At 33.3% G+C, this 21,611-nt stretch overlaps 1 protein-coding gene and 1 pseudogene across 3 annotated transcripts; one reads left to right on the top strand and one right to left on the bottom strand.

Annotated features, from left to right (window-relative positions):
• LOC107631455 (RING-H2 finger protein ATL46 pseudogene) lies at nt 1–1,668 on the top strand (annotated as a pseudogene). The gene is made up of 2 exons (XR_015907213.1): nt 1–126; nt 258–1,668. The product of XR_015907213.1 is annotated as an RING-H2 finger protein ATL46 pseudogene (transcript).
• A 6,275-nt stretch (nt 1,669–7,943) lies between these two features.
• LOC107631456 (AP-1 complex subunit gamma-2) lies at nt 7,944–20,926 on the bottom strand. Of its 2 annotated transcripts, XR_001618570.3 has the most exons (19): nt 20,479–20,926; nt 19,095–19,397; nt 18,833–18,974; nt 16,623–16,796; nt 16,107–16,286; nt 14,174–14,328; nt 13,377–13,467; nt 13,117–13,280; nt 12,687–12,741; nt 11,560–11,682; nt 11,373–11,468; nt 10,998–11,125; nt 10,602–10,706; nt 10,247–10,500; nt 9,631–9,897; nt 9,369–9,544; nt 8,677–8,781; nt 8,285–8,566; nt 7,944–8,173 (listed from the first exon to the last, which is right to left on the bottom strand). XR_001618570.3 is itself a non-coding variant. In XM_016334908.3 (18 exons), the coding sequence occupies exons 1-18, from the start codon at nt 20,520–20,522 to the stop codon at nt 8,471–8,473; spliced, it is 2,658 nt and encodes an 885-aa protein (XP_016190394.1). In that variant the 5' UTR covers nt 20,523–20,926; the 3' UTR covers nt 7,944–8,470. The 2 variants fall into 2 exon arrangements, 1 of the variants encoding a protein (XP_016190394.1); XM_016334908.3 differs by having other exon boundaries at nt 7,944–8,566.
• Between the last annotated feature and the right edge of the window lie 685 nt (nt 20,927–21,611).

The raw sequence follows: 21,611 nt of genomic DNA, 5'->3' as shown, positions 1-21,611 counted from the left end.
GATTTGATTATTCTCCGAGACAGGGAGAGAGTCAGAGGCAAGTGTCTTTAGAGTCCCGAGTGAGTGAGTGTCGAGTCCTCAGGTAGCTGAATAACAGCTGAGAAATGATGATTTCCTGCAATTAAGGTAGGTCAACTACAACCTTAACCAATTTCTCCAGCATACTTCCCTTCAATGTGACTGCCCCAGACATCATAACCCTTTTGTTTTTCCACCAAAGTTTGGAACTTTAATTTTTATTTTTTTGTTTCTTCCAGCAAGTGCAAGGATTTTATGTGCATGTTCATTGTTTGTCAAAATGTCTGAGTTGGGTTGAACACCCAAATAAGCAAGATTCCAACTTCATATCAAGCTGTACACATAGTTGCAATATCCAAATACTGAGAGTCACAAGCCACGTATTCTAGAATGTACTGGGTTAACTTCCAAATCTGTCATAGTAGTGATGCTATCGAGATCCCCAAAATCCTACCTTTACCTTCTTCCTCTTCTTGTTCTTGTTCTTCCCCTTACAAGAAACAATTAGAATGAACCCTGCAGTGATTTTCATCATAGTGATCTTAGCTATTGTGTTCTTGATCTCTGGTATCATTCAATTGGTTGTTAGATTCCTTATGAGGCAAAGGTCCTCTTCTTCGTCAATTATACAATCAAATAGGTTCCCTGACATGTCTGAACCTGATGCATACCAGAGACAGTTACAGCAACTCTTCCATCTCCATGATTCAGGCTTGGATCAGGCCTTCATAGATGCTCTCCCAGTTTTCTACTACAGAGAGATCATAGGTTTGAAGGAACCATTTGATTGCGCAGTTTGCTTATGTCAATTCTCAGAACAAGACATGCTGAGATTGCTTCCACTTTGTAACCATGCTTTTCACATTGACTGCATAGACACATGGCTCATGTCTAATTCAACTTGTCCCCTTTGTAGAGGGAGCCTCTATGATCCAGGGTTTGCATTTGACAACCCAGTTTATGAATTTGAGGGTCCAATAAGGGAAGATGGGGTTTCAGGGAGTGGTGTTGGTGTTGGTGTTGGTGAGGCTGGTTCTGCTAATAACAAACATGGAGAAAGTCACATAATGAGTGGGAAAAGGGTGTTTTCTGTTAGGCTTGGGAAATTCAGGAGCTCAAATAATGGTGAAGGTGTGGTCATGGGAAGAGGTGAAGGAGAGAGTAGTAGTAGCACAAGTAATTTTGATGTGAGGAGGTGCTTCTCAATGGGGTCTTTTCAGTATGTGGTTGCTGATTCAGATTTGCAAGTGGCTTTATGCCCTGACACCAGTGGCAGTATGAGAAAATTGAAAGGAAGATTAGCTCCACAGTATGGAAATTCTTCTTCCATTGATGGGGATATTGAGGGGGAAAAGATCAACATTGCTAGAAAAGGTGAGAGCTTTTCTGTTTCAAAGATTTGGCTATGGTCTAGGAAGGATAAGGTATCAAATTCCTCACCAGAAATTCATTTGGGTAATTCTCATGTCACTGCAACTTTGCATGGATGAATAGAGGGATCAAGGTACATGAAACTGCTCAGATTTAGAACATATTTTCAATGAGTTCACTCTCAGATCTTTCATACTTTGATTATACTTTTTTACTGATAATACTTGTAAATTATGCTACAAACATCAATTGAGAATCTATGTCCTTTGGGTGAGAGTTCAGAGTTAATTTCTAGTTTTTGTTAGGAAAAGCATACTTTTTATTTATTAATAATATTATTTTTTTATTTGTTTTTTTTTTTACAAAATCCTATTTCTGTAGAAGTAGCCATCTGTTTTGTTCCTGAATTTCGAGAAAAGCTATACTTGGTTGCTTGAATGAAGAAAAAAAGAAAAGCTTTGCTTGTTGTGGTCTTATGAGGAAAATGAAGAGACAGATCAATGTAGTGATTAGCAAAAAAACACAATGACAAGAGATGATTTCAACAGTATTTTAGAATGTGGTCCCTTGGTGCCATGTGATGTTTTTATTTCAGTGACAAAAGTGATATTTATCAGCAATTTCTTGCAATGAGTAAGAAAGAAACTAAAGTGTAAGTGTCAAACTAGGAGTTGCTTTTTGGATGCTTTGGTTTTCTGCGGAGGCATGCTTTTATTTTAAACTTGTTTGGGTTAAAAAGAAGTGAAAGAAAACAAGCAAAGCGTTCTTCCATTCCTTTTCTATGTCATGGTTAACATTTTGATCATTATTAATATGAAAAGATGGGTGGAAAGTAAGTCAAGGAGTTTTTTCCTTATGTTCTACCAATCTAATTATTACACATTTCTCTTTTTCAAGTTTTGGCTAATAGCGTCTCCCTTCATATTAGGATGAAGGATTGTTTAGTTTTATTAGTTGTTTTTTTAGTGTTAAATCTAAGAAGGTACTAGTTGAAAAGCAAGGGAAAATAGTTAACTTTCACACAAATTATCTAGGTTTGTTTCTAAGAACAGGACAAGACAACTAATGGACAGAAACACAAAATTTTGTGTTGTTGTATTCTGTTTGGTGATAAACTAGAACAAATTATGAAAATTCAATTTATTTTCATTTTTTTCATTCAAAAAATTTGAGATGAAAAATATAACAATAAAACATATAATTATGAAAAATTAACAAGAATAATGAAAGAAAAAATAAAAAATAAGTTGTGTCCCTTGTTAGTGTCTCCGTGTCCTTCTTGTCAGGATGAATACAAAATACACTAATTCAGTCGTCTCTGGATACATTATTTCTGTCCATGTTTTTTCTGTCAAACACGATTTTGTGTCTCAATGTTCCTGTGTCAGTATCCCATCTCTATAAACAAACGCAGCCATAGTAGGATATAATTGAGAGGTAAGAAAATTGATATATACAAATATTGAATGATCCATGAAAAATTTTATACTCATAATTTATGTAACTCTGGGAAACACAGTATTTCTAATCTACATAGTACGAAATTCGTTTTTCCTTTTTAAATTCTAGTGAACAATTTTTTATCTTCAATCAAGTTCCTTAATGAGAATCAAATTCTAACAATCTAACCCATTTCCTCAATCAATGAAGATAAAATGTAAAACTTACCGATATCACTTCCCAGTTCCCATACTATATATTATTATAACCCTATACTCTGGTAGAACAAGAAGGCCAAGAATTGGTCAACTCCTTTAGGCTTAGAAACTACTAAGGCAAACATATAAAAGCCAACAAGGGTCCCCACCTTGTAAGGAGTAAGGACACATTATTTTCCCATAATTCGCCACCTCTTCAAGTTGGTCACCGACACAAGGTAATATATAAGCACAGGGTGAACCAAAAACCAAGAAAAATTAATGTGTTATTATATAATAAATAAATAGACTTATTAAAAGCTTACTTTACTAAATGAGTGGTTGGTTTGGTTAAATCGTATTACCATTAAGTAATGATACCAACTATGGACGACAGAGACTCCAAATTTGGATTTTCTTCCTAATTAAGAGTGATTAGAACTTTGCAATATTATAAGCTAATGACTCAAATCCAATGCTTTGATGACTAATGTTTTGCACGGTTTGATGCGAGTCTAATGTGGGGACGACAGTTAAACATTAAGTTGTATACTTGTATCGTGTTATGTGTTTTGTTGGACAAATGCAAGTGAGTTAGCTTGACCTTTTAATTTAATTACACTACCATCCAACTATTATATTACGTAATAACTAGTATTTTTATTCTTAATAATATTATAGGAATATAAATTTTTTAAAATTATGTCAATTTTATTTTGATATTATAGCACAAAAAATTCATAAAATCAAATTATTTAAAAAAAAATTGTATGTAAAAGACAAAAGTTTTTATCAAGTAAGAAGATCATAATCTTTACAGATAAAAAAATTAAACAATAAATTTTTTAGGTATTATTTTTATGTAAAAGACTTTAATTATTTATTAATAATTAATTTTCATACTTATTATTTAAAAATAATATGTTCTCTCTCTATATATATATATATAATTAGGTATTAGTATAAAAAAAATTATATTGATAGTTATAAAATTAATTAAAAATTATTTTTTTAAATAATTGAATCTTGATTCTAATTATTAGGTACAATATTAGTGTTTTCTCTAAATTATATGTAATAAATATTTGAAAAAAAAAAAGTAAAAATACAGTTAGAAAGATAAGTGGTAAATATTTAAAATAAAATAAAACATAAAAAAATATGTATATAATAATAATATTTTTGTATATGAATAATATTATGGGATTATTTTTTAATTATAAATTTAATATATTTTTATAATTTTATGAATTTATTTAAATTATATTATTTTATTAATTTTATTTTTTTTAGAATAAAAAGGTAGAAAAAGATAGAGAATGAGACGGAAAAGAAAGAGAAAGATAAAGAAGAAGTAGAGAGGAAGTTTGTTAATTTTAAAGGAAAAAAATTTATTTTAATTGTAATAAAAGAATATCTTATGACACAGTTTACTTTGTCAAATTAATAAAAAAAAATATAAATTATAAGTTATATATAGAGTGAAAAAGGTATAGAGAAATAGCAAAAGAGAGAGATAGATAAAAAGATGAAGGAACAATGTTTATTAATTTTTGAGAAAAATATTTTATCTCAATTTTAATGAGAGTATCACGTGATACATTGTAGTTGTTAAATTAATAATATAATATAACTATATTTTAATTTTAGTTTAATTTTAATGACAATTAAAAATATTATGTTACACATTTTGATTATTAAATTTATAATTAGTCATTAGTAATGATATATAAGAGAGATAAAGCGAGTAAATGAATAAGAGAGATAGAAAAAGGGAGAGAGAGGAAGAGGGCTCTTTAATTTTAAAAAGAAAAATTTAATTTCAATTATAATAAGAGAGTAATATATGACATATTTTGGTTGTAAAATTACTAATATATAATAGATTATGGTAACATTTTTTATTTTGTCGAGTAGTCCAATACAACGCTTAATGAAGTATAAAAAAGTTACAAGTTAGATGTGCAAGGTGGTCTAAAATATATGACAGCCAAATTTCAAAAAGTAGCATTGTTTTTGTGTTGAGGTCACTCTGTGTATCAAAATTAATTTGAAAGTTTGAACAATTCAAAACTCCAGCTAGTAATTTGTTAAGTTTCCTTGTGTATTTCTTTTCAAATGCTATTCCTATCATCTGAGTCCATACTTTTTAGTTAAACAAATTGCACTATTATTTCACACTAACTATAAAGTAAGGTCTATACAAATACCATATACTAATGAAACATAAATATTAGTTGCATTTTATTATTAAATGTTGAGTAATGGTTGCCGCTATGGTCATTAGTAAACGATGATATGTTAAAATCCATTTCATAATGTCATAAAAAAAATCGATTTCATAAAAAATGTTATGTACAATGCCTACTACTAGTCTAAAGATGATGTAGGTGAACATAAATTTATGAGAAAAAGACAAATAGGTTCTTGACCTTTTTTTTTTGCAAATATTTTTATTTTTGACCATTGAAAAATACATTTAAGTCTCTGACGTTCTTAAAAGTTGAACGGATCAGTCCCTCAGTTCAAATACTTCCGTCAGACCCAACAAAAAAGTTTGACGTGACTCCCGTAATACTTGTCACGCGTAAGCGTCGCCTGACAGACTTCCCTTTCACGCGTACGCGTGACACACGGCCCTGAATTCAGCAAATTCTCATTTCTTCATGAATTCTCCACTTTACATTTTTTTTTCCATTTCTTTCAAGCCATTCTTGCCTTCAAAACTTTAAATTAAATTTAGCAATTTAATAATCTAAAAAACATGTTTTCAATTATTAAGCACACTTAGGAGAAATTCACAAAACCATGATATTTTAGTGAATAAATGTGAAAAAAGTTTATAAAATCCACCAAATTTAATACAATATAAACCATAAAATTGTAGTTCATCAACTTTCCCACACTTAAACATTAGCATGTCCTCATGCTAAACTCTTGTGGTTCATCAACTAATATGCAAAATGCGTCTACCTACTTGGTTAAAAATGAATCAATCTCCAAGAACATATATGAACAAGTAGGGCTAAGATAGTATGATGATTTTTGAATTCTACTAATTCAAATCTCAAAATGAAGTATAAATATACTTGTAAGAAGAAAGCTCGTGAAAGCAAGGAACAATGGATTGAGCATCGAATTCTCACCGGAAGTGTTTGCACTCTAATCTCTCTAGTGTTTAAGGGTCGATTCTCTCAATTCTCTACTAATCTTGCTTTATAAGGCTTACTCTTCTTCTACCAATCAACATATATTCAATGCATGGATACACATATCAAGAGGTCTTTTCCAGGGTTGTAATGGGGTTAGGGCTAAATTTAATTTACTTTTCTCACATTCGATACCTTGATATGTTTGTTTGAGTGATTTAAAGTTTTGAAGGCAAAAATAACTTGAAAGAAATGGGAAAAAAAAACATGCAAAGTGGAGAATTCATGAAGAAATGAAGATTTGCAGAATTTATGGCGATGCGTACACGTGTGTCACGCGTACGCGTGAAAGGGAAATCTGACAGGCGATGCGTACGCGTGACCCACGCGTACGCGTGACCCACGCGTACGCGTGACCCACGCGTACGCGTGATAAGCATTACGGGAGCCACATTAGACTTTTCCATTAGGTCTGATGGAGGCATTTGGACGGAGGAACTGATCCGTCCAACTTTTAAGAACGTCAAGGACTTAAATGTATTTTTTAATAATTAGGAACGAAAATGTCTGCAAAAAAAAAAGGTCAGAGACCTGTTTGTCATTTTCTCTAGATTTATTATATATGCAGTTATCATGTTTCAGAGTTTAAACCCTAACGACAATGTTAAAAGTTCTTGCCGTTAAATTCTTTGAATTTAACTCTTACATATATAAAATAATATTTGGATATTATGTAAATTAAAATCATGTTGTAAGGATTTGAATTAGAAAATTTTAAAATAAACATAAAATAAAATCTTAATAAATACTCTAAAAGGCAATTTTTCAAAATATTATAAATAAAAATTTAAATATAAACATAAACTTTTAAATTTTAATACATTAAAAGGGTTATACTTTTTGTCCCTAAAGTTTGACAAAAGTTTTAAAAATACTCCTAAGTTTTATTTTGTTTCAATTTTGTCCTAGAAGTTTTCGATTTGTATCAAATATACCCCTGACGACTAATTTTTCAAAAAATTTAAGACCGATTCAACAACAATTTCATAAGAACAACTTTCAATACAAGCAAATCAAGCATAATTTTCTTGCATTATTATTAGATTCATCTTAAATTTTTTAAAAATTTAGCCGTCGAGGGTATATTTGATGCAAATCGAAAACTTTTGGGACAACATTGAAACAAAATAAAATTTAAGAGTATTTTTAAAATTTTTGCCAAACATCAAGAACAAAAAAATATACTTTTAATCAATATTTTCAGAGTGCTTTTTAGTTAGATCTTACACAGAAATTCATAATATTGTAATGTGATGCTCCTACACACTAGACTTGTCATTAACATCGGATCTATAAACCATAAATGAATTAATTTAACGATCCCAAACAACTGGCACTCTGGCAGTCTAGAATTTTGAATGGAATTTATAGCACCATGTGACAGAAGTGTTGTTAATTACCAATGCAACTAGACTGGAATTCAGATTAAGTGGCAAAGACAGGAAAATAATAAAATATTTTGATTTGGGTTCCTTGTTTCCAAATTATGTCGACAAAATGGAGAAATTAGTCCGATTATGTTCACATACCCCGAAAAGGCTGTTTATTTATTAACAGTAGGAATAGTCAATACCATTAATTCCTATCAACAGTTAAATAATTTAATTACACACTTCCCTTTTAAAGGTTAATTTTCTCGTGCAGCGGCACAGAAATGTAAATGTTCCTTCAGTTATCTCCTTGAACTTTTAGCATAGAGAATAAGAAATACGTTAATTTTGGGATTACATTTCATTAATGATACTGGGGGAAAAAAGATGTTACATAAAACAATCGAATATAACAATTTGTATAAAATCCCTACGATTTATCAAATTGCATTCAACACTGCAACTGCAAACGGCAGACTGACGCAACTACCTTCAGCTTCAGGGGTAAGAAATTGCAAGCAACACAAGTTCTCAATGTGAGACAATTCTGTGTTCCTCATAGGTAAAACTGTGATTGACATCATCGTGTATAAGAATATTTTGGACTAATTTACATAAAGAACCTACGCTAGTTAAGAATTGCAGCTTGTGAAGCCACCAAACAAATAAACAAACCTACCTCAAATTTGAGCCGGAAAGCGGACCCAGTTGTATGAACCATACCGCCCTCTCATTTTGAGGCATGAAAGTGAAACACGAAAAGTGCATTCCTGACTGACTATTAAGTGCGGAAAACGAAAAGGGCTTATTATTAATTTATGCCTTTTATGGTATCACCCAAAATGGCCACTTACAATTTTGGCGCTCATAAATCACGAGGAAAATTACTGATTTGTCCCTCCTCCAGTTTCTCCTTGCCATTTATCTTGTATGTTATCCTTATGCGCATTACAAGAGATTTCTGAAAAACAAATGTTATTAGACATTAATTCTTCTCTAAGAACCACTTAAACGCATAAATCAAAGTAGGAACATGGTTATGCACAAAAACAACTGACAAATAAAATCTACCTTTCCATTTTGGCTATTGGTAACTCGAAAATTTTGAGTGATTGAACCATTTCCGTTGGCAGGGAGAGTACTGCCGCTAGCTGGATCTAATTGCAGCTGCAGAAACTGAAAATCAAAATACCAATATTATTAGAAGAAAACAGGTATAACCACTCATCAGCTTCAAAATGTCAATATCTAATTCAAACTCAAGTGTGGAGACAACATAAATATATTTGTTCATTGAATTGAGGACATCTATATTGCTAGAACTATTCACTTGAGAGAAATAAATCCCCCAATTGTGATTTCTTTATCATGATAAGTTTTTTATAGTTATAGGTCAAACAAAGGAAGGAGAAGACATTTTCCACGTTAACTAGAAAGCATGGAGAGCGCTAGTCTCAGAGCAACAGTAAGGTTTCTGCTGAGTGACCAAAAGGTCCCAGATTCAAATTCTGGAAATAGCCTCACCCCTAACTTTGCAAAGGTAAAAATTCTGAAGATTTACCCTCTGAAAACCTCTACGGGTGGGGATTCTTGCACTAGGTTGCGCTTTTGATAAGAAAGCAGGAAACCTCAAGTAAATCAAATAATAAAACACGACATAGTGAAAAATGTAGACAAATTATATCCAAACTCTAAAAAACACTTTAATGATGATGATTTTCGCAGGCGATGTAGAAAGCTAAACAGCACACTGACTGCCATACCTTTGGAACTGCTGCCTGAAAAATAAAATCTGTGTATTCATCAGAGGACAAATTTATGAAGGTAGCTTGGATATTCGTTGTTTGTGAGTTTCCTGGCTGTTTTGAGAAATTGAATGTCAACTGCAAGGAGCTGCTCTCAAATGCAGTTATAGATGGATAAACTGTCCCATTGTTTTCTGTTCAATACAATATAGGGGAAATGAATTAGTATTTGCACTGAATTGTAAATTAAAATAATTTCCTAATTGATAACTGAGTTTACCACTTTTCGGTGGGGTGGATGCAAAACCATCCAACAAATCCATCATTGGAGCAGCTCCAGTGATTGAAGTTGTTCTTGAAGATAGTGAGAGTGATGAGAGATCATCTAATGGTGAAACGGATGCTTTTTCACTTTTACTGGCGGATAAAATGTCTATGGCAGAAGAATTGCTTTGTGCAGAAGGTGATTCAACAGGTCTAGACACTGATCCAACAGACAAGAGATCCAAAAGAGCATCTGTGCCACTTTTTGAAGTTTGGTTAGCACCTAAAAATGCAAGAAAATGTCAGACTGATATGAACATAAATGATTTTGCAAGTTTATTCATTAAAAGATAAAAAAGGAAAAAGGGCACTGCAGAGGATTGTGCAATGCAACTATCTCCGATCTTTAATTCCAATGCTCACCTCATAAATTACATCTAACAGCAGTATAACCAAACCCAATAAGCAGAGTAATATTTGTAATATTTCCACAAATGATAGAAGAACCCTAAATCCTTTCTATAAAACTCTGAAATCTTGTAATGGTCTAGCCATAAACCATGTTTCTGAAAAATAAATATGTATCTTTGTTATGGAGTGAACAAAGATGGAAAATCTTAAAGAACACTGACCCGATTGTGCTGCCGGTGACAGATCGACACCAAGAAGGTCCTGAAGAAAATCCCCACCAGAAGAGCTTGGTGCGGGAGCATCATTTGAATTTAGATCAAGCAGATCTACAAGAGAGTCTGCAGGTTTGGCTACCCCGTTTGGAAGACTCACAGAAGATCCTGCCGAAATGGAACCTGCATCAGGCAGAGACCCAGCCTGGCGACCAATGAAAGTTGCCTCATCCAAAACTGGCATCCTTTCTACAAGCATAGACCTACATGATGACATTTCCCATAATGTGATTTCTTTTACTAGAGTACTATAAATTCAAGCCCTTGATACAATGTCATTAAACAAAAAATACTTTAACCTCACCTAATATTTTGATGTCTTGCAATAATTGAATTGAATTCTATAGATCTTTGCTGCAACTCTAGCACAAAGTTCCCTTTGTACTTAACAATTATTTCCCTGATCCTCCTATACAAGGAACAAAAACAGAATAGAACTTACATGTCAAATATGCAAATACAAGAGTATATATGCAAAACAAATGAAGATACATGGATGAAAAACAGTCATATGACTTATCAAGAAGTCAAATCACATGCATAGGGGAGGGAGTAAACATGCAGCAAGTGTTTAAACTATTGAGCTTGGTCTTATACTAGAATCATTATATTCCTCTGAAGCAGGGACAGGAAAGAAAAAAAAATCCATTTTAAAACAAAATGTAACAGATATTTACAAACGGGAAAAAACAAATCATACTCTGAACAAGAAGGGAAACGTGAAGAGAGCTTTAATAGGGCAACCAAAGCCATTGCTTTTGTGGTAAAATCCAATGCATGGCATTGTATAGTAATCTCTATAAGATCCACAGCATCTGACTCAGTCACCTGCATGCATGAAATACATGAAGAATAAAACACTATATTTAGAAACTAAGAGCAAATAAAGGATCATGGTGTGAAGTATTCGTTTTGTAGTTTCACATACATACATACATACATACATACATACATACATACATACATACATACATACATACATACGTTACAGAAACTGTTAGTGGTTAAATGTCCTCATCATTTTCTCAGAACTTTACTTATTTAGAAACTTCCGAAGGAGGAAAATATTACTTACTGTTATTCGATCTTCAAGGTCAAGCATTCCAACATTATTTATTAACAAGTCACCATACTCTCCAATGCACCATATTGCAACACGAGTGAAGGCTTCCTGATAAAAAATAGAAGTCAATGTTATAACATTATGGCTGCGACAAAAAATCAACAATAAGCATATATTTTGTCTGAGAAGAATAGAGCACCTGTTCATTTGACTTTTGAAATGCCTTGTATAATGCTCTTACTGCATATCCATGAAGCTCTGAAGCATTGCTTATAACAACAATTAGGGCACGCCACACTTCATCCTTTACAAAATTTCCAGCCTACTAACAAATCATAAAGTCAATATTTGGACTTGCTTTATAGTAGAAAAGGGACTCACAAAACAACCAAATTTGATTATCAACAATTTGTGACTGTCTGACTGATATAAAGAAATAGTGGAGTGGGTCCTAGTGCAAATATAAAGTGACAAATAGACTAAATAAAACATACACAGTAGTTTACTTCAACCCAAACAAGTAATCATAAGTTTGGTTTTGGTCCTCCTTTCTTCCCACTCCAAAAATGTTTAAAATGTTTGGTTTCGTCGCTTCCAGCTATTTAGTTGTGATAAGTTAAATGTGTTGACTAAATCAAATCAAAATCAGATTCTTAATTTCTTTCCTGAATCTTTTATGTAAATAGAATTAATTATAAATCTTTTCCTTTTTGGGTTTAGCTTAAAATCCAGGTGGAAGTTTCATGAACACCTCTTCCTCTAGTTCCCCATTCAGGAAAGCATTCTTTATATCCAATTGGTGTAAAGGCCAATTGTAATTCGCAGCAAGGGATAAGAGAATCCGCACAGAACTGAGTTTGGCAACTGGAGCAAAAGTCTCTTGATAGTCTACTCCATAGGTTTGTGTATATCCCCTAGCTACTAACCTAGCCTTATACCTCTCTATGCTTCCATCAAATCAAAATGGTAACATGTCTCATCTGCCATCTCAATATTTAACTTGTTATGTCAACATTTAATGGAAGAGACAAGCCAATATAGGGACCCAAAATAAAGTAGAGATCAACATAAAATCAAGGTTTACTGAAATCAAAAACTTATTTAAATCAAATAACAAGTTGTCAGCATGTGTGGGATAATTTTAACAGGGTGTCATAGGAGTCATTTTTCCTGGGATGTAGAATGCCAAGTGTAGAGATGAGAAACAAGTTACTACCACACACCACACACATTACTGATATGATCAAACACTGAAAAATGAGCACAGATTTCATTATCTCAGAATTTTTTTTTTCACTACAAAGATCTTGTTTCTTAGAAGTATACCTCCAACAAAACCTTGATCATCTGATCAATATACCAGATTTTCTCTGGTGAAAACCTGAGGCACAAATAGGTAAATGCTAATTAATTAACAAAACACATTTAGATATAATGGCAAAGTTTTAAAAGGAAAAACCTCCAGTTGCCAGTTCTAAACTAATAAAGGGGAGTGGAGATGATGGCAATAAGACATGAACTAAATGGATTCTGTTTAATCAAACAAATGCATTGGTAAACAAAGGCCAGAAAAATCTACCAAGACATTATTAATTAATGTGAGAGAAAAAGAAAACAAATTGCACCATGAATTCAAATATGAAAATGCAAGCCTAGCTTCTTATTTCAACCCTAATACACATGAAAGTGAATGCAAATGTTAAAAGTAAACTATGTACGCAAAAATGGAATGCCATTGATAATCTGTATGACTCACTTTGAAACTATTGCGCAAATTTTAGCAGTAAGGTCCCCCTTGAAATCCTGATCACAGGTTTCCAGATAAGATACTAGCTCTGTCGTTAGGGGCTTCACATTACTTTCATTCACCAGAACATAAACAAGTTCAAGGGCTCTTTTCCGAATTGAAGCATCAGCATCCTGGACCAAAAAGTTAAGTCAACAACCTCTCAAAGTCATAAAACAAGGCTTAGACTTGTAACTGAATAAGAAAAAAGATTGAAGGCAACATAATACCTTCACACATTCCAGAATTGTTGCACGATACCTAAGCACTGCCTGAGGATCAGCAGTTACAGCTTTCATCAGCATGTTTAATGCCACATATCTGAAATGATAAGTTAGAAGAGTTCAATTGACTAAAACAGTGAGTATCATGGCAATCACAATACAGAAATTACAAACACATACAATAAAAAAGAAAGAGGGGAAAGAGAGGGGGGAGGGGGCTTAAAACATCTGGAAAATATTTCTAGGAAAAATTCTTCGAACGTAACAATTCACCAGGAAGTGGTGTACTGTTTTCCTAAAATTTTTCTAAGCTAACATGCATCCAACCCATTATCATATCATGGATTGTCTATGATAAGCATGCCATACAGGCTTAAAGAGAGATGATCCAGAAGAAAAGCTCCAGGAACACAGTAAAACAGCGTTTCCAAATAATTCAATGTTGTCTTGGCTCCAAATTATAAGTCCTTTTTACTGTAATAGCAAGACCACTGGAAGTGTATATCCGTATATATAGCAACCTATGCATCTCCTATTTAAAAATTTGCCTTACATGTTTTTCCCTCAAGAAAAAAGGGACCAATGCGCCTGCAACAAGTAAGCTTAGAAAAATTTTGGTATTCATTGCTCTCTTCATTCTGATTCCTTCTTCTTAGTGATTTGGCAGTTATAGATAACCTTTCTTAGTAAAAAAATTTGTTGCTTCAATTTACTCGGCGAACTCTCAATGTACTTTTGTGGTTATAACCTTTATACAACATTTCCTATAGGTATCAAGAAAAAGCAATGTCCAGAAAAAATACCTGATATTGTTGTCACGGTTTGACAAGAATTTTCCTAGGATACCGATGGCAAGCACGCGCAAGCCACCATTACCTTCAATGCTCATTATTGTTTGAACGCACTCATATAAAATGGCATTCGCAGCAACTTTATTTGACTCGGTCTTCGTACCCACCTAAAAGAAATAACAAGTTAAGGAACACATCAAGCATAGGTTTCAAGAAAAGATGGTCACTGAAAATGTGTGACACAATAAAACTGTGTCGATATATGGGGCGAGGGTCAGCTACATTAATGGGATAACACCGTCGCCTATTGAAAATCATGTCGATTGTCATATCATCGAAATTTGGGGAATAATTTTGAACCATTAGTGTAAAACAATTTTCTCAGAGGATTAAACTTTTCAGTATCTTGGTTCTACTAGTACTATCCAAAATGATCGAGAGAGAGACAGAGATCTAAACCATAGGATTCAAGCTATGTGGCTAAAATAGAGGAGTGTTTTGAGCTTTATCTACAAGAAGAAAATTAGCGTAAAGCTTAAAGGTATATTTTACTGCATATCTATGGGATTGAACGTCAGGCAGTGAAAAGATATCAGGAACGTAAGCTTAATGTGGCAGACATGAGGATGTTTAGATGGATGACTAGTCACACCAGACTAAATAGGATTTGGAATACATTGGAGAGAATTTGGGTAGCATCAAATATTGAGAAGATTACTAGAATTTTGTCCTCAGTGGTATGGATATGTTCTAAATAGGCTTTGAGAGTCTTGAGAGAGTGGATTGGATGGAAGGTAGTCATAAAGCTAGAAGTAGACCTAAGAAAAACATCATGTTATTTGATACATGTAGCCAACCCCACCTATCACACAGTGCTTAAGTTACTGTTGTTTTCAGTGTGAAGTAGTTTTACATTGTCATCTAACATATTCACTTATATTTTGAAGGTTTTAAAAGTTGCGGGTAATTGAATCAAACATATTTGTTGATGTATGCAGCAATACATGATTGAATATCTCAGTAAAGCTTTTTTAGACTAACAATACATACAAAATAAATTAGGAACTGAATCTTTCTTAGTGGTTTCAGTTATATGTCTCCTTGGCCTCCCTCTACCTCCAGCTATTCAACTACCCTCTAACTAATCTAATCTCCATACTATGGCTTATACAGGTCTTCTCCAATCTCCAAAGACAACCATCCAAGGCTTATCATTTGAACGATAAGTGCTACCCTAATTATCTTACAATATAATATTACTTATCCTATTTTGTCCAATCTTACCCAATGTGTCCATGCACCTAAAACAATTCACATGTCTATAACACTGAGCTTTAATTACATAGCTAAAGTTCGTAACCCTATTTACCTATGCTTTGGACTTGAGAAACAATAATCAGAAGTGTAGATCTTACTAGTATCACCCATACACACCTGCACCCAAAATCATTTTGCTTTGACATCTAAATCACAATAGTCCAGGTTGGAGCTGAATACTTGTGTTTTTAAGGTGCTCAGTTTCCCCTAAGCACACATTTGGTACATTTTACATTGCAAAACCTAATAGTATATTAGTATAAAATATGATAGTATAAAGTTTATACTTTGATTATTGACGTGTGAATGTGTGATGACAGCAGTAGTGGAGTAGTTTCGCAGGAGTTCCTACTTTCAGATATGTATAAATAAAGACACTAAGCAGCCCTGTTGCAATTCTTGAATTTTGTCTTTTACCTTCCTGCCCTAAGTTGTACTGTCCCTTTATACTCTTGACAAAATTTCTTTTTCAATTAACAAAAAGTTTCCTTCAAATTAAATATCTCAATCCTTAATTCCTTATTAAGATACCATCAGCAGTTTGTGTTGGCATGCAAGGTAAAATGATATTCATTGGGAAAAAATGTCCACAATACCAAACACTGACAATTGACAATGCACAACAGACCTGGGCAAGTATGTCATTCATAGAGTCACTAGCATCGGCATCACCTTCACCCAGCAATCGCAACAACTTGAGCAATCTGATATGAAGAAACGGGTCTGTGATGCCAGAAACATCATACTCTGGTGAATAAGAACTGTTCGCTAGATCCTTAAGAGTTCTCACCAAACCCTCTGTGCATTTCTACAATAATTGTTCAGACAGTTTTTTGTTACAACAGCTGACCAAAGGCATAGCTCAAGTGGCAGACGAGTTAGCAATCAAACACCCTAAAGTAAAATATACCATCATAAAGTGCATACACAACAAGATTAACATGTGGTGCCATGCATGGCAAATTGCAAGTGAGTAATTTTGGAACTCAAGTCTGCAAACATCATAATAATAGCTCATATACAAACCAAAAAGATGAAAGCATTTCAGCCAAAAAATAAAATTCCCAGGTTCAAGAAAAAAAGAGGAGAAAAATGGTTTAAGTGTTCCTGGACGTTTTACACAGTAAAGAAAGACTGAAAGCACCTTTCGAATATGTTCAAGAGCTTCTCTGCTAACTTTACACAAATCTGCACAAAGCTGAACTGCAGTGATCAAAACTCCATGATGCTTCTCCTTAAGCAAGGCAGTAGCAGGCTTGACAAAGTTTTCCGCCAAATCTGGAACTTTCTTTATGATTCGTATAGAGCACAATGCTGCCTAGATAAAGGTCAGTATAGTCAATTTATCAGAACAAACAATGATAACTCAAGCAGTTGTTTCATGAGCAATTCAACATCAAATCACAAGGTCACAATTATTTGGGAACTATCAAAAACTAATATTTCATTACAACAGCTGAGAGATAGGTATTTCTTATTTGTTTCTCTTAAACAACAACTCTTATGGTTTTTTTTTCTGGTCTTCATCAACCCCTTTTAATCGAAATATCTTTCATTTTATCCACTTTTCTCACTAGCGCCACAGACACACTGCAAAGCAACTTAATTGAATTTTTGTCATTCTATCAGTAGGTTCTGCTCCAAAAATTACTTTTGCAATGTCAAAAATTTTATTAAAGTCTATAAAGGGATCTACATATGGTGTTTATTGATTTGGAAAAAGCATACGATAGGGTGCCAAGGGAGGTCTTATGGAAGGTTTTGGAAAGGAAGAGAGTCAGGATCGCATATATTCGTGCAATTAAAGACATGTATGATAGGAGCTACAACTAGTGTGAAGACTCAAGGTATTGTGACAGAAGAATTTCCTATTGGTATAAGATTACACCAGGGATCATTCTTAAGTTCATACATTTTCACATTAATCTTGGAAATACTCACAAAACATATCCAAGAGCTTGTGCCATGGTGCATGCTTTTTGCCGATGATATCGTCCTTATGTGAGAGTCAAAAGAAGACCTAAATAAGAAGTTAGATTTATGGAGAAAAGCTCTAGAAGTGTATGGTCTGCGTATAAGCCATAGTAAGACGGAATATATGGAATGTAATTTCGACCGCCGAAGGGAAAACCCTAATACAGAGGTGAAAATTGGAGAAAACATCCTACGAAAAGTTAAAAGTTTTAAGTATCTTGGTGCATCATACAAAATAATGGAGAAATTGAACAGATGTAAATCATATGATCCAAGCAGGTTGGTCAAAATAGCAGACTGTGTCTGGTTTTATATGTGACAAAAAAAATGCCTTTAAAACTTAAAGGTAAATTCTATCGCAATGCTATCAGACCGGCTATGCTTTATGGTACAAAGTGTTGGACAGCAAAAGAAGAGCACGAACATAAGTTAAGTGTGGCAGAGATGAAGATGTTGAGATGAATGAGTAGTCATACGCGATTTGATAGAATAAAGAGCGAAGATATAATAGAGAGAGTTGGAGTAGCACTTATTGTGGAAAAGCTGGTAGAATCGCATCTCAGGTAATTTGGACATGTGAAAAGAAAACCGACAGAGTACCCAGTCAGAAGGGTGGATGAGATGGAAGATGGACAAGGGGTGAAAGACAGAGGAAGACCTAAGAAGATCATCCATGAGGTGGTCAAACGAAATCTACATGTAAACAGTCTCTCTGTAGACATGATACATGATAAAGCTCATGACGTCGTTTGATCCATGTAGCCAACCCCAACTAGTAGGACAAGGCTTTGTTGTTGTTACTTGTTTGTTGTAAGACACTTATATGATTATATCAATGTTAGTGTACGTCTTCACATTATTTTCCTACTGGAAATGAATAAATGCAAGTGTTTTCTCGTAACATTTCAAGTTTAATGCATTTAGCAAATGAAGGAGTGTAACTTTTTCTGTTGTGCAAGAACCAGACGAATTTCTTACATAACCCTTTTCCCACAGAAGCCTAGGCAGTTCGCTACTATTAGTGCCAGATTCATATAACAAAAATCTTTAGAATGACAAAGTAAGCACCATTACAAGAAATTGAGAAACAGGAAGAAGTAACAAGTCATAATGTTGCAGAATAATAGTAAAGAAGCTCCAAAACTAATAACTTTAAATTAGGAGTAAGTTATTGTAACTACATAGAGAAGTCACTGTAAATCCCCAAAAAGAAAAAAAAAGGGGGGGGGGGGGGAGAAACATTCCATGGCCTATTTTCCTCTCATAAGCATGCATAAAGAAACAATAGAATTCTAAATATCACAATATATCTATTGAGTTTAATGTTACTCAAGTGATAAGATTCTGATAAAAGCGTATGAAATATAATGGAAAAGTCACCTTCTTCCGAATATTTGGATCTCGAAATTGCAGCAGTCTCTCAACCTCAGGTGCAAGATCACGAGCCATTTCTGCTGAGCATATGTTTCCTAAAGCACAAAGAGCAAGTCCTACTATATACTGATTCGTGTGATTAAGATCTCTGTAATTCAGTTAAGGTTGCTGATTGCTATAACCAGTGATTGATTTTGTTACCTACCATATTTGTGAACTCAAATGTAAAAACTGAGAACAAATGAAACATTGTCTTGAAAATGGATACTGTTTCAAAGAATTGGTGACCAACATTAGCACTTCTTGTCTTTCATCAAGGAGCAGCATAAGGCCAAGGTAACCTATTCTCTTCTCTGGAAATCCGGGAGATGCTATACACTTCAGGCACTCCATTTGACCAAAATGCGTAGGGTAGCCAAGCATGTGGATGAACATAAGCTTAGCCAGATTCCGATGCCTATAGTCTGGATCGTTTTCATTGATTGAAGCACGAATGGCAGCACATTCTTTTCTAATGGCAGCACGCTCTTCTGCTGCAGTTTTGCAAGCACGTATGGCCCGAATCATGTCCCTGATATCAAAGTTATGAACAATTTAATTTAAGGATACTGATAATAACTAAACTAAAATGTTAAAAGTTAAAACTATATATTAAACATTTATCATTGCCAGAAAAATTGGCAATCTTTTAACTGCACTGATTTTGCACATAAGAGGTACTTAAAATACACATACACAGACCAACAAGCAGAATACCACGAGCGCGAGCTAGTCAAACACTAAAGCACAAAAAACTGAGAAAGGACAGCCTATAGATCATCACTTTTCAACAAAGATAGCATACAGGATGAAGGTCTCATCTTCTTCCCCCTCCCAAAACAAAAGAAAAAATGGCCAAATTCTTGGGACAACTGCAACAGGCCTCATATTCAAATTATTCTTAACCACTTGTATTCTATTATATAAAATTCAGCATGAGAATATTACAGTGTGTCCTTGACAACCAGTTTGAATCCATGTGGTTGGTACAGTACTTAATAAGAAAAGAATGGCATCTAGTAAGTGATGTTCTAATATAATCCCGAAACCTCATGCTCAATTTCTCACTGTCCAATCTCTCAACATCTTGAAACTAGATGTGTGTAAGTAGCTAAAGGATAACATTTAAACTTTATCCTCAAGATAATGAGAAGAGGCATTGTCACTTGTCAGCACATTTTTCCATGATGTGATAAAACCTAAGAAGGTAAAAGTTATAGGTTAAAAGCACAATGACAGTATGTAAATAAGGCTAACAAGCACCAAATACACTCAACTTTGACATGCATGCTTATAACACAACACGCATAAACCAGATTAGTACCAAAACTTAAAAATTAAACTACAGTGCGCAAGAAAACAAAGAACCTCACCATAATAACTAACACACCATTCCTACAGCAACTTTAGAAATAATTCTGAAGGATCTAGCAGTTAGCAATGTCTGAATGGAAGAAACAAAACACAAAACAAGAATTGTGCCATAGTAATCACTAGTCAGCTAGCTTAATCCTTTAGTAGCTGGCATTGGCGCTAAAATCCTCAAACAAAATAGTAATAATAATAATTACGAAACTTTGAGGTTCTTGTGATCTAAGTAAGCAATGGCTCACCTGAGACGCGTGCCTGAAGAGAACGGATTTAAGATCGGATCCATGGCGAAAAAGCTCAATCGGATCTAACTGAATGAAATGCGAGAGAACCGGGTCGAGGACCCGAATTCGGAAGCGGAGATCCAAATCGGTCGCCGGCGACGGAGAAAGAGGAACGAAGAAGATTTGGATCTGAGTCGCGTTTTGCTTTGGCGCTGGCGCGTGAAAGAAAGAGTCTCTAATTTCTTTTCTTTTTTAATTTTTATTATTGTGTTTGTTTTCTTTGATTTAATTTAATTTCCTTGTTTCTTCTTTCTTGTATTCTGAAGCTATGCTACTAATTGAAACTCGCGAGTTGAAACGCACAAACTTCGCAAAGCGAATGTTTGTTTTGGCTCTGGCTCTTTCTTTTTTTTTTTTTTTTTCCAGATTTGTCCATATTACCCTTGTTTTTTGTTTATGTTTATACACAATTTTCTTTGGCAAACACTTTCGTTTTATGGAAATCAAAATTTTCACTTCACTTCAATATAATAAAATAATGTATTTATATGTAAAATATATATTTTTTAAAAAAATTATTTTATTACTTTAAATCAATTAATTATTTAAAAATGGGATCAAATTTAATATTTAATTAATTTATTAACAACGATTTTTATTCTAAATGGAACTAATTTACTAATCAATTTTTAATTAATCCGTTTAAACCGGATATATATATGTGTGTGTGTGTAGAATTCGTGTATAAATTTTTCTATATAATAAGCTTAATGTATATATTTTTATCGTACTTTTAACCAACAAAAGTACAAAACATATCTTGAAAAAATAAAATTAATTACTTGATGAGCTTTTTTTATTTTGATATATTTTAGAATTTTATGAAAAACGTCAAAATAAAAATAGAAATATTGAAAGTAAAAATATATAAATCAAAATGACCATATAAAAATTATGTACTAAAATATGTTAACAAGTTTATATTTGTTGTGAAATAAATAAAGAAGTAAAATAAATATAAAATAGAAAAATATAAATATGCTCTTATTTCATTATAATAATTTATTAATATTATATGTTGTAAGGTATGTATATATTTATAAAGTGAGAGAGAGAAATATGTATATTAAAGTGAGAGAGAAATATTGCTC

This window comes from Arachis ipaensis, chromosome B3, assembly GCF_059453495.1.
Source record: "Arachis ipaensis isolate K30076 ecotype BB chromosome B3, ASM5945349v1, whole genome shotgun sequence".
NCBI classification, from domain to species: Eukaryota; Viridiplantae; Streptophyta; class Magnoliopsida; order Fabales; family Fabaceae; genus Arachis; species Arachis ipaensis.
This window is presented reverse-complemented; position numbering and strand designations above follow the sequence as displayed.

Bases quoted from the DNA above. Each gene is read 5' to 3' on its own strand.
- LOC107631456 (XM_016334908.3), bottom strand. From the start codon at position 20,522: ATGGATCCGATCTTAAATCCGTTCTCTTCAGGCACGCGTCTCAG. The intron at 18,975-19,094 runs GTATCCATTTTC...ACTGAATTACAG, and splicing joins GTCACCAATTCTTTGAAACA to AGATCTTAATCACACGAATC. The intron at 9,898-10,246 runs GTCAGTGTTCTT...TTGCATTTTTAG, and splicing joins GTCACCGGCAGCACAATCGG to GTGCTAACCAAACTTCAAAA.